Raw genomic sequence first — 13,407 nt, forward strand, 5'->3', positions numbered from 1 at the left:
TCAGCGGGATTCCCGACTCCACCGCCTACTCGCGCACTGTGCATGATGGGCCTTGTAGTATGTTTCCCGAGCTGTAGGGCTGGGTTGTAGGTCCGGAGTCGGCGGGCGCAGGATGTGAGCTCACAGCCGAGATTGCAGGCAGCCACAGGCCAGAGGCGGCACCGAGTCCGCTCGCCACTCGGCTGAGAGAAGGGGCGTCCTCGCGGACGGTGAGTACCAGATGTGTGGGTGCAGCGGGAAAGAGCAGACTCTGCCGGGTCCTGGGCAAAAGGCATAGGACGGCGCGCGGGATGGAGTTCAGGTCCTCTCTTGGGACCACGAATCTCAGTTTCTCAGAAGAGGAGGGGTGTGGCAGGAGAGCACCCTGCACTGCCAGGAGAGAGGTGGGCTATCCCTTCTTTCCACAGGGGACCCTTTGGGTAAAGCCTAAGCGTCGCTCCCAAGATTTCTGACCTTTCTAGCCAAAATCAGCCTTCCCACCCTCTCTCTGTCCATTGTGTCCTTCCTTTAGGACCCCAAGTCTGCACTACCGCGATCGTTTGCCCTTTGTTCTGTTTTGCTCCCCTTGAGGTTCCCGTAGAGACACGTGAGGTCCCTAGCGAAGTCCCGAGGGAAGAGCACTGAGGCTATCGGTGGAAACTTCATCCTCGCTGAAATTTCTTTCTAGGGCGTCACCTGCCACTGGACTCTTGGAACTCATTGGTCTGGTGGAATTTGATCTGACGTCACCCAGGACTCAAAAGTGGCTGCTTTGTGGGAAAAGAATAGATTAGCTCCGGATTTGATTTCTTCAGTCGGCAAGCCTAGTCATTGAGTTCTTTGATTTGGTAGAGCGTGTATATATGTGCTTCCTTTGATTTCGGGGAAATAGGGATTGAACACAAAACATGTGAGGAACTCGCTAAAACTTGTTAAAGGGTTATTTTTGCTTTGAGGTAGGGCAATTGCTTACCATTCTAGCATGGTGGTGTCACTTATTGTTAGTCTTCTGGGGCTCATTTCATTCATATTCTACCAGAGCAGCAGATAAGCCACCAGAAGGATGTGCTACATCACACAGCACCACCCTAGCTCATCCCTGACAGCCCCACTCCCAATCCAGAGACATACCTGAATCTTTTCCCAAACAGTTTTAGTCTAACAAGCTGATGTGTGCTGAATACTTAACAGTGTGCCGTCCTCGTTTGACGAACAGCATCCTGGGTTTCACCTCGAAGGCATGAGGGGTAACAGGAATCCACTGAGTGTTCTGGCATTTAAAGAGGTCGATTCCACTTTGGGATTTTTGTTTCTGTCTCCAGCCTTGCTTCTGTGATCCATGCCTTCATCATCTCTTGCCTGAACCACTACTTCCTCTGATCTCCCCCTTCCCCCCTCATGTACCTTTGCAGTCCTACACAGCATCAGGTAGTTCTTGGAAGCTAGAAATAAATCAGATCATACCACTTCCCTGCTTAAAGCCTTCCAGTCGCTTCCCAAAGCATATTTTAATTCACAGAAAACCCAGCTCTTTGTGGTCATGTAGCACTTGCTTTCCCCTGCTTTCCATCAGACTGCCTTCCTCCTTCTTTAGCTGAACCTTAGCCACGATGTCACTACTGTTCCTAAAACTTGTTCCTTTTCGGCAGTTTGTGTGTGTGGTAGCTTTGCCCGCGTGTTATGACTGGTACCCACAAAGACCAGAAGAGGGCTTCGGATCCTCTAGAACTGGAGTTAGAGACCACTGTGAGCTAGTGTATGAGTGTTGTGAATTGAACATCGGTGTTCCGGGAGGCCGCTAGTGCTCTTAACTGCTGATCTATCTCTCCAGCTCCATAAAACTTGTTTCATTTTTAAAAATTTAAATGTACATGTGTGTGCCTGAGTGTATGCATGTGCATGTAGCTGGCAGCAAAGGCCGGAAGAGGGTGTCAGGTCCCCTGGAACAGGAGTTACAGGTTACTGTAAGCCTATTGATGTGGGTGCTGGGAACTGTACCGGGGTCTTCTGCAAGGACAGTACACGTCCTTGCCACTGAGCCATCCCTTCAGCCTCTAAACCTCGCTTCACATAGGAACTTTGCACTTGCTGTCTAGAGTATACTTTCAGGCCTTAGCTGAAACGCCATCCTCCCTTGGTCTCAAGCCTGATAATTCTCGTGCCATTCTCATATTCTCAGTTACATCAGTCATCTGCTTCTTTGTTCCCTTGTTTATAGTCTGTCTTCTGGTTTGTATTTTGTTTTTGTTTGAGACATGGTCTCTCTGCATAGCTTTGGCAGCCCTGGAACTCCTAAGTACTGGGATTAAAGGTGTGCACCGTTATGTCCATCTTGTCTTCTACTATATGTGAGTTCCACGAGGACAGGACTCTTCTATATTTGTTCTTTTCTATTTCTAGTGCCTGACACGGTAAGAGCATAGTAAATGATAACTTTATTACTATTTTTAAAGTCTGGTTGGGCTGGGGATGTAGTGTTCCTTGAACTACCTGAAGCAAGGACACTGTCTTTATATGGTTCCTACTGCTTAAGTAACAGGTACCAAATAGTTTTATTGTGAAGTGAATTAAATTAGATAAAATATATACCCAATGCCTAGAATATTCTCTGCTACATACTAAGCATGCAGTGAATTTAGTTATGATACTTTTTTCTTTGGTGAATGGATATCATTTTTTAGTTTATTTAATTTTTTTTAACTTTATGTGTATGGCTGTTTTGCCTGCATGCTATCTGTATACCATGTGTACAGTGCCCATAGAGGCCATAATTTGGCATCCAATCCCCTGGAACTGGTGTACGAGATGGTTGTGAGCTGCTGTGTGGGCGTGGAAATTGTACCCAGGTTCTCTGGAAGAGAAGAGCAGCTGGTCATAACAGCTGCTGAACCATCTTATCAGTGTGTTGTGGGTTTTTTTTTATTATTGCTTCTTTTTTGGTTTCTTGTTTGTTTGGGTTTTTTTGTTTGTTTGTTTGGTTCGTTTTTTGTTTTTTGGGGGTTTTTTGTGTTTGTTTGTTTGTTTGTTTGCTGGGGGTTTTTTTGAGCCAGGGTTTCTCTATGTAAGAGTCCTGGCTATCCTGGAACTCGCTCTGTAGACCAGGCTGGCCTCGAACTCAGAGATCCGCCTGCCTCTGCCTCCCGAGTGCTGGGATTAAAGGCGTGCACCACCACAACTGCCCAGTTTTCTTTTTGTTTTTTAAAGACGCAGATCCTACTATTTGGCCCAGGTCGGCTTCTGTCTCACTCTGTATTCAAGACAGGGCTTGGACTTGAAATCCCAAGTGCTTGCTGATATTACAGGTGTATACCTCTGTACCTCACAGTACATAATAATATTTGGGGTTTTGTTTGTTTTTGAGGCAGAGTCTCTTGTAACCCAGACTGGTCCCAAACTCTCAAGTTAGATGAGAAATTCCTGGTCTTTCTGCCTTCATTGGCCAATATCTGGATTACAGGCAAGGGCTATCTTATTTAGTTTATATGCTGCTGGGAATCAAACCCAGAGCTAATACATGCTAGAAAAGCATACTACATTAAGCTACAACTTACTTTTTCTTTTTTTCCCTCGAGACTGGGTCTCTGTAGTTCAGACTGCCTCAGCCTTCCAAGTACTGGATTGTAGGTGTGAGCCACCACCCTTGGCCTGGTTAGCTATAGTTTGGATAAGCCAGAACATTATAGCCAGGGGTGTGGGCACACACATTTAATCCCAGCACTAGGGAGGCAGAGGCAGGTGGATCTCAGTGAGTTTGAGGTCAGCCTAGTTTACATATCGAGTTCTAGAGCAATCAGGGGTATATAATAGAGAGACCCTGCTTCAAAAAGCTGTCATTATGATACAGTTGTCTCAAATACCAAATCTGAGGATGCTCAAGTCCCTTACATTAAGAGTTGTTGTTAGGGGGCTGGAGAGATGGCTCAGAGGTTAAGAGCATTGCCAGGTCTCTTTGTAGTCCTGGCTGTCCTGAAACTCCCTCCATAGATCCTGAGTTCAATTCCCAGCAACCACATGGTGGCTCACAACCATCTGTAATGGGGTCTGGTGCCCTCTTCTGGCCTGCAGGCATACACACAGACAGACTATTGTATACATAATAAATAAATAAGTAAATAAATAAATAAATAAATATTTTAAAAAATTAAGAAAAAAGAGTTGTTGTTATATTTACATATAATCTATGCACATCCTCCTGAATTTCTTCTGTCATCTGGATTATTTAAAATACCTAATACTATGTAAATGCATGAAGTATGATGCACTTAGTTCTATCTATATGTATACAATTGGTTGTTACACTGGGAATGATAACCACAGTAAGTCTGTACCTGTCCTGTTCTGTAAAGATGTAATTTTGTTTGTTGGAGGGTTTTGTTGTTTTTTGGTTGTTGTTTGTTTTGATATAAGGTCTCTTTGTAGTCCTGGCTGTCCTGAAACTCCCTCCATAGATCTGGCTGGTCTGGAACTCACAGAGAGTCTCTTGTCTTTGCTGAGTTTTTGGGTTTTTTGTTTGTTTGTTTGTTTGGTTGGTTGGTTTGGTTTTTTCGAGACAAGGTTTCTCTGTATCTTTGGTGCCTGTCCTGGAACTAGCTCTGTAGATCAGGCTGGTCTCGAACTCCCAGAGATCCACCTGCCTCTGCCTCCCGAGTACTGGGATTAAAGGCATGCGCCACCATATCCATCTAGGACTCATTTTTTTTTAATTCAGAGTCTACGGGTTTAGAATTTAGAATATAGGTCACAACAATAAAAACAGAATGCAAGCCTGAACAGAACGGAAGATGAACCAACTTTTCCTTTAATCATTTCTCTGATCGCTGAACTGTTAGTTTTTCTTTCCATGTTCCTTGATCATTTTTAGGGTCATCATCATATCTGTTCTTCCCATTCTCGGTGGAAAGGAAAAGAAGAGAGATAGGGCTCTCAGGAAAAAACAACAAAGTAGTCATCCTGTGTTCTGCCTTGAAAAATGGTGACAATTACAGGAACTTGGGGCAAGGCTAATGCCAAGAAAGGGGAAGGTCAGGAAACCCCGTGGGAACTCAGGTAGCCCCTGCCAAGCTCCCTGGCTGGCTGCCTCCAGGGCTGACCCTCTCCAACCTCTTAGAACCACACTCATGTTATTCCCAGATCCAGGCTTCCTTTAGCTGGTGCTAACATGAGTCCTGGAGTGGGCTACTCCTGAGACAGGAAATGCATCCTGTCCCTCTGACTCTGGGGAAACTCCTAGGCTGGCTAGATTCCCAGTTGATTAGTCTGGAAGTCTGGAATCCTGGGAATATTGGTAAAACATTTTCTGGAGTCAGTATGGTGGATCCCAGGGTGACCTGTTCATCTGGCAACCCAGAGCAGAGCTGAGCGTGAGGAGTTTATGCTCCCAGACCTGTGAGAGAGTACTGAGAGCAGCACGGGGTCATTTCTGCTGTTGCCCAGTGTCCTAGTTCGCTTTCTGTTGCTGTGATAAAAAGCTGTGACCAAAAGCAACTCGGGGAGGAAAGAGTTTATATTTTGCTTACAGATCCCAGGTCCCAGTTCTTCACTGAGGGAAGCTGGCGAAGGAACCGGTGACGGGAACTGAAGCAGAGCCCATAGAGGAATGCTGTTGGCTTGCCCAGCCTGCTTTCTTATACCACCCAGGACCACCTGCCCAGGGATGGCACTGCCCGCCACATCAATTGTTAATCAAAAAATGCCCCCACAGGCTTGCCTCCCGGCCAATGTGCTAAAGGCATTTTCTCAATTCAGGTTCTCTTCCCAAACGACTTTAGCTTGTGTCCACTTGACAACACTAACCAGCACACCCAGGAACTTGGCCTCTGCTCGGGGAATGTATGGGCTTATCTAGATAGTAAACTGTGTCAGAGTTCCTCCTGCTGTCCCCTTGTGAGCTCTACCCTTCTGACTCCCGTGTTCTCCTGCCTCTTACAGCACTGAGAGTATGAGGTCCTGGCCTCTGTGGGCCACTCATTCGTGACCACCTCCACCACGGCAGAGCCTTCCAAGCCTACCTCCTGCCGTGTGGTGATCTACCTGCAGCGGGAGATGTCAGGGGACACCTGTCTGTGCCCAGCCTCAGGGGCCAAGCCCAAGATAAGTGGCTTCAAGGGAGGCGGGCTGGGCAACAAGTACGTGCAGCTCAATGTGGGTGGCTCCCTGTACTACACCACAGTGCGGGCCCTCACTCGGCACGATACTATGCTCAAGGCCATGTTCAGTGGGCGCATGGAGGTGCTGACCGACAAAGAAGGTGAGACATGGTATCCGGCATGCTGGGCAAGGGAGGGAAGGAAGGGGGCATCCTGGGATGACATCAGGGCAGGGCTTAAGCTCCATAGATCTAGAATCTGTATCTTTTCCTCTTCACTTCTTACAGGCCTTAATAGAGCTTCAGAATTCCTTGAAATTGTACATAGAATGCTGTATGTTCATATATCATCCAGAGGAAAAAAGAGTATACTTAAAATTTAATATTCAGGCTAGGTGTGGTGGCACACATTTGTAACCCTAGCACTTGGAGATGGGGACAGGAAGATTAGAAATTTGAAGCCAGCCTCCAATACATAGCAAGTTTGAAGCCAGCCTAGGCTACATGAAACTTTGACTCAAGGAGAAAAAAAAAGTTATCCCCAAAATAGAATCCAGGAATGCTGACACATGCTTGTAATCCCAGCACTCAGGAGGTTGAGACAAGTCAATCTCAAATCTGAGGCTAACCCAGACAGTTTAGCAAGACCCTCTTTCAAAAGCTGACACATGGGCCAGGCATGGTCAAACATGCCTTTAAATCCCAGCACTTGGGAGGCAGAGGCAAGTGGATGTCTGTGAGTTCGAGGCCAGCCTGGTCTATAAAGTGAGTTCCAGGACAGCTAAGGCTAAAACAAAAGGCTGATATATGTGTATGTACCCAAATAAGTAAGATTGTCATAAACACAGTAGAGCCTGGGCAGTGGGCAAAAGGAGAGACTGGTGGATTCTGTATTACCAGGGTGACCTGAGTACCCCCAAGCCTAGACATTCAGTCCTCCACTCTCAGGGGTGCATGAGTTCCTGGACTCGGAATGGGAAAGAGCAGCACAGACCTGAGGCCTGGAGTCTGCGTGCATCCCTGGCCTGGGCTCTGCACTCTGATGGACCTTCTTTCCTGGCTGCCTGCTGCCTCTCTCAGGTGGCCTCTCCTGCATCAGACACAGCTGGAGGCTAACAGTAATCCTTTTGGATCCCTCCATATTCCTAGGCTGGATCCTCATAGACAGATGTGGAAAGCATTTTGGCACCATCTTGAATTACCTCCGAGATGACACCATTACTCTCCCACAAAACCGGCAAGAAATCCAGGAATTGATGGCTGAAGCAAAATATTACCTCATTCAAGGGCTAGTGACTATGTGCCAGACCGCCCTGCAGGTACAGGAAGAGGTGGTTGGCTTAGCAGGTCGGGAATCGTCTCTCTGAGGACATTAGGTTTGGCTCCTGCAAAGCTGTGTTGGGAATGAGGTTGATGAGTCCAAACTCAGAACAGCGGGTGCTGCCCAGGCCCAGCACACTGCTTGGCAGCACAAACAGGCTATGCCTTTAGTTCATTCGCTTAGCTAGCTAAGCTTGAGACTTGGCAGTGGGGATCTGCTTACTGGCTAGCAGTTACCTATTACCAAAAACGTCATCATCTGCCTGGTACCTCCTCACCAGGCAGGGGGTGGCAGTGGCCGAAGGCCTGGGGAGGAGCCTCACTAGCATAAAATCCTAAAGGCAGCTTTCTGCTCTGTGTCACCAGGACAAGAAAGACTCCTACCAGCCTGTGTGCAACATCCCCATCATCACCTCCCTGAGAGAGGAGGACAGGCTCATCGAATCCTCCACAAAGGTACTGGGCACTCTGCAGGCCTGGGTCTGGGGACACCAGGCTCCTGGCCCCGCCCTTACTCTCTCTTCCCTCGCAGCCTGTGGTGAAGCTGCTGTACAACAGGAGCAATAACAAGTACTCATACACCAGGTACGGCAGGCATGGGGAGGGTGGCAGAAGCAGCTAGAAGGCTGAGCTGCCAGAGCCGATTCTGGGCAGTAGGCTCAAGGGACTTCACAGATTCCTGACACACACAACCTGGGGCTGGGTTGAATCCACCTTTCCTAAGGGCAATGAACAGGCATAGGATGGAACTCGGGACAGAGACATTTGGGATTTGTTACATGGCCTGGTTGGGATGTAGATGATAAAACATGAAACACGCCTGTAATGTGTCGTAACAGGAGCATGCCAGGGATTTCCGTCCCTACTGTCTTAGTGGGTGGAGAGGGTTGCTAGGAAGTCATGAGCTGAGTCCTCCTGAAGCCTGTGCTCCTGACCATGTCCACATGACAGGCCATGGTTAGGTAGACCCAGGCTCAGCTCTAGAGTCTCCTGGTCCCCCGTGGACACTGCATCACCCCCACAGCAAAAGGACCCTGACTACCAAGTAGCAGTGAGGGACCCTTTCTTCCAGGCTTCAGGAGGGGTCATCACTTCTTTGCCTCAGTGTTCTCTGCTGTAACTGAGAGGCAGTTCCACCCCTCTCTTTCCCTCACAGGCCCCAAGTCCTACAGGTTCCTCTCTGCCTCCCCGTTCCTCTGCCATGTCTTCATTTTAGCATGATAGGGGAGGGAGGGAGGGGAGAACTCAGAATGTTCAAAAGCCCTCCCTCGTGCTGGAACCTCATTTCAGGCTTGCTGGCCCTTGTGGTTTTCCAGCAATTCTGATGATCACCTACTGAAAAACATTGAACTGTTCGACAAGCTGTCTCTGCGCTTCAATGGCCGCGTGCTCTTCATCAAGGACGTGATTGGTGATGAAATTTGCTGCTGGTCTTTCTATGGTCAGGGTCGCAAGCTAGCAGAGGTTTGCTGTACCTCCATCGTGTATGCCACAGAGAAGAAGCAGACCAAGGTATGGGCCTTCCTCTGCTAGGAGACAGATCCCACAGACTCCAGGGTGGAGAACTGCTCTTGCCTCAATGCACCCTTCCCACAGTAACAACTTTCCCAAACATAGTATGGTGCTGCCAGGTAGGACAGGGCCAGAACAAGGGGAGGGTCAGAAACTGTTACCAGCTCTGAGAAAGAAACCCATTGACCAGCAAGGAACTTTCTGGTGTCCTAGAAGGACCAGGTCTTTGAAGCTGTCACAACTCATCAAGTTGTAGTTCTGGTCCCACCACTTCTCAGTTGTCTGACTTTGTGAAGCCATTTCAACCACATCGGTCTGTTTTTCCTGCTTGGAGACGAGGATGAGTCTGAGTGTAGCCAGTACATGGCAAGGGTACAGCTCAGAAGCAGCAGCATGGTGCGGCTTTCCACCGCAGCCCTGCTCTAGCAGCCAGGCCAGCAGGGAGTTCCCGGTCAGCTGGCTCCTGAGCCCATGGATGGCATCACAGTGCCAGATGAACACAAGGCACCTTATGTTTCCTTTTCTTTTTGGAACAGGGTTAGTGAAGCTCAGGCTAGCGCTTGCTACATAACCTAAGTTAGCCACAAACACATGGCATTCCTCCTGCCACAGTCCCTGGGACTAGAGAGTTACAGGTATGGTCCACTATAATCAGCTGTATGAATTACTTGGTAGGAACGATTTACATAGACTCAGCTCCTCCTCCCTTTCTGCAGAGGCTAGCAGGTGTCCTCCCTGGAGTATAGACTTGGAAACAGCTGGGTTTTACTGGGTGGAATACCAAGCAGATTATCTGGGAAGTGAAGGAAAAGAAGGGTTCAAGCATCCAGACCTAAGAACCTTAGCCCCGGACTGCCTCATCGCCTGAGGCTGAGCGATCTGCTGAGGACTGTCTGGAGGGCGTGTGTGAGGGCGACATGACGTGCAGTGGAGTCAGTCGGGATTCAGGACCTGAGTCACAGCAGAGGTGGCAGTGCCTGTCTTTTACCTAGGTGTCTCTTCCTTCTTCCGTGTACCCCTCTAACCCTCACAGCCCAGCTATTAGACGGGCCCAGCTGGAGAGGAATGCACAGCAGCTCAGTGTGACAAGTTTGCTAGGATTATGGGATCCTGATCTCTTCGCTCCACACTGGTCCTAGGGATGGGCTTGCTGAGCCAGAAAAGCAACAGAACTGCTTATCAGAGCTCCTTCTTCATTCCTACATTTATTTGTGTGGGTGGGTGACAGACAGGACAGCCTGACTTCCAAGGCTTCGTGGAAGAGCAAGACTCCATCTTGTCCCCTTCTCCCTAGGTGGAATTCCCAGAGGCCCGAATCTATGAGGAGACACTCAACGTCCTACTCTATGAGACCCCTCGAGTCCCTGACAATTCCTTGCTGGAGGCCACAAGCCGGAGCCGCAGCCAGGCTTCCCCCAGTGAAGATGAAGATACCTTTGAACTGCGGGACCGTGTCCGCCGCATTCACGTCAAGCGCTATAGTACTTATGATGACCGGCAACTTGGCCACCAGTCTACTCATCGAGACTAATGAGACCCTTAGGAAGTCAGAGCATGAAGCCATGTCTGCTGTCCTGTGGAACACACCCCATTGGCCACCTATGCTGCTCCTGCTAGCTGGGAGCCTGTTCTAGCATGTAGCAGTGCCAGGCCCTGCTTGGTAGGTCAGGGAGCCTGGCAGAGGAAAGGCCACATTGTCTTACCTGGTCCTCCTCCCCCATCACTTCTAGATGCCACCCCACTTCCTGTCTGACAGGGAGCTACTTCTGCTCCAGGGCGAGGGCACTGACTTCCACCTCCTGCTGAGAACATTCCCTAGGCCTTTGGCCAAGTGCCCCTTTCCTCTGCTGAAGAGCTCCTTCAGTTCCTCAGCTGAGGTATATGGGAACATCTCTGTTCTACAGGAAGGGAGGCTTCTGGTGCTGCAGGATTCAAGTTTGAACAGAAAGGGCAGCCTTCTTTTTTCCTAAGGTTTTAAGCATAGGTATCACCTGATTTTTTTGTTTGTTTTTAAATCTAGATATTAACATGGTGGCCTTGCCTATAATGCCAGCTATGGAGAGGCTGAGGTAGCATAACAAGTTATAGGCTAGCCTAGATAACTTAGCAAGACCCTTCTTCAATATAAAGTTTTAAAGAGAGGGCTAGGGGCATAGCTTAGTGGTAGAATACTTACCGCATATGAGTGAGGCCCTGGGTTCAATCCCCAGTACTGCCACACTCACACAGAGTACCTAGGAAATGACTAGTTTCTAGTCTGGTGAGGGAGAACCTAGGACTAAGCATTTGTTACCCCTGCAGGATGCCAGGACCCCACCTAGGCGGACACATACACACTACACTACACTTTTTCAAGGCCCTAGGACCCATCCTTTTTGTTGTTGTTGTTATTGTCTTTTGTTTTTTTTGAGACAGGTTTTCTCTGTAGCTTTAGAGCCTGTCCTGGAACTAGCTCTTGTAAACCAGGCTGGCCTTGAACCCACAGAGATCCGCCTGCCTCTGCCTTCTGAGTGCTGGGATTAAAGGTGTGCACCACCGCCGCCCAGCTTCTACGACCCATCTTTAAAGCACTTTGTATATCGTCATTCAGGAGTATATTCTGCCTTGATCCAGAGCTTTTTCTGACACTAAATCCCCTCTTGCAGACTCTGAGGGAAGAGATAAAGAAGCAGTTAATAGCCAGGTATGCTGGCGGATGCTATGATGCCAGCACTCAGAGGCTGAGGCAGGAGGATCATAAGTTGGAGAGCAGTCTGTGCAATGTAGTTAAAGTTCCAGGCTAGCCTGGGCTACAAAGAAAGACTCAGTCTCAGGACAAAAGTAAACTGACTAGCTCTGGCTTTGTCAACCTGACTGGCCAGCCCAAAGAATACCAGGAGGGGAAAGATACCCAAGTTGAGGCTGTGGTTTTAATAGCACCCTATGGGAAAAGATACCTCACCCCCTGGGGGGGTCACATCACTGACTCAGACCTAACACAATTGTTTGGTTTGGGTCTCATACTTGCATATGCTCAGCTCTAAGGCATGCTGTACCCATAGACCATAAAGTCAAAGGCTATGATGTAGGCCAGAAACATATGCTTGCAGCAGAAGGCTATGGAGCTATCAGCTAAAGACCACAAACTCTTGGAGCCCCATGCTGCCAGTAATGCCCACAGATTTGGCCATGCCCAGCTCCTAATGTCATATCCCAGTTTATGTTCTGGCTCTGGGTGGTGGTTCTAGTAACCAGGGTGACTTAAGCCTTTTGAAAGGCCTTTATTTCTTTTGGGTCACCTGACCATGGAGGTAGCAAGGTCTAGACTGGATGTGAACTATTCCTCTGGGCTTTGGTTTTCATCCCTTTGCTGGTCTTGGCCCTCTTAACTGGATTCTTTCCAGAGAAATGTTGTCACTGGAGGGAGCTGTTTGCAAGCCTGACAAAGTGTGGCCCTCAACAGTGCTCACAAGAAACACAGGTTGTCAACTCCATCCCTTGACCACTCTTATAATTGCCAAATGGCTGCACATAGCTCACCTATGGGCAAATGCCAGGCCCAGGGTTGGGCTCTCATAAGGCCTTGACCTGACATGATAGAGCAGGGGAAGTGTGACTTGGTAATCAGGCCTTTGATGTGTCTTGACTGTAGAAAGAGATTTGAGCTGTTCGGGTCAGGCGCCTGGCGACCAGCAGCTACTGGTCCTTCAGATTGCACTGGAAGGAAGATGACAATCCATTTTTTTTTTTTTTTTTTTTTTTTTGGCCAAATTTAGGCTTTGAGACTTTCCCACAGACTTTGGAATGTTGTAGCATGAGGCCACTGATCTATATTCTCAGCTGTCCCCAAGAAGCCCTTGAACGTTCAGATTCCCGGCTCCCTGCTGCATATTTCTAGTTTGTTCCTTGACCTCCACATCCCCTTTAGCCTCTACTTGGTGCTTTGAGATCCATATCCTCAGGTGTTCAGTGGTGTCTAGTCCTTGGGCCTAAGGAAGAACAGTAACAAGAGTCCAGGGCTGGGCATTCATCTTTTACTGAAAATATCTTGGTTTAAAGAAAACACTAACACCAAAGTGATTGACCTTCTTTGCTTGGACTTTGTGGGATCTCCCACTCCTAGTCCTACAGTAGCTCTTGGCAGGATGAGTTTTTCGATCGCAAGCAGCCCAGGGGTAGTAAATACAAAGTATGGATGAAGGTCAAACTGGGAGCTGTTAACAAACACCAAGCAGCTACTGGCTTTGCTGAACTGGGGTGGGTGTGGCTGGTCTGCCTGAAGAGTAGCACAGGTTTCATGAGAGAATGTGTCTTTTACTGCATACCTGCAATCCTTGATTGCTTACCCTAAGTGACAGAGGTAAACACTAACTTCTAATAAAATTGTGTTACACTGCTATGGTGCTGAGTCATGTTTCCAGTGAGTAGAGCCTGGCCAGCTCACAGCTGTAGGCTCAGTTCTAGTAACCATTCCCTCAATGACCTTGTATTCTAGGGAGGTCACAAAACTCATTGCTCCTTTGTCCCACAAA

The 13,407-nt window shown here is 48.4% G+C and overlaps 1 protein-coding gene across 1 annotated transcript; it reads left to right on the top strand.

Annotated features, from left to right (window-relative positions):
* Positions 1–17: 17 nt before the first annotated feature.
* Positions 18–13,270, top strand: Tnfaip1 (TNF alpha induced protein 1). The gene is made up of 7 exons (XM_005349442.3): positions 18–209; positions 5,908–6,226; positions 7,214–7,383; positions 7,751–7,840; positions 7,917–7,969; positions 8,701–8,896; positions 10,191–13,270. The coding sequence occupies exons 2-7, from the start codon at positions 6,022–6,024 to the stop codon at positions 10,425–10,427; spliced, it is 951 nt and encodes a 316-aa protein (XP_005349499.1). The 5' UTR covers positions 18–209; positions 5,908–6,021; the 3' UTR covers positions 10,428–13,270.
* Positions 13,271–13,407: the final 137 nt, after the last annotated feature.

Source organism: Microtus ochrogaster, chromosome 7, assembly GCF_000317375.1.
Source record: "Microtus ochrogaster isolate Prairie Vole_2 chromosome 7, MicOch1.0, whole genome shotgun sequence".
Classification (NCBI taxonomy): Eukaryota; Metazoa; Chordata; class Mammalia; order Rodentia; family Cricetidae; genus Microtus; species Microtus ochrogaster.

What these genes read in the sequence shown, in the direction of transcription:
- Tnfaip1 (XM_005349442.3), top strand. Translation starts at nt 6,022, where the DNA reads ATGTCAGGGGACACCTGTCTGTGCCCAGCCTCAGGGGCCAAGCCCAAG. An exon ending in GGTGCTGACCGACAAAGAAG is followed by an intron (nt 6,227 to 7,213) that starts GTGAGACATGGT and finishes CCATATTCCTAG; the next exon opens with GCTGGATCCTCATAGACAGA. An exon ending in TCATCGAATCCTCCACAAAG is followed by an intron (nt 7,841 to 7,916) that starts GTACTGGGCACT and finishes CTTCCCTCGCAG; the next exon opens with CCTGTGGTGAAGCTGCTGTA.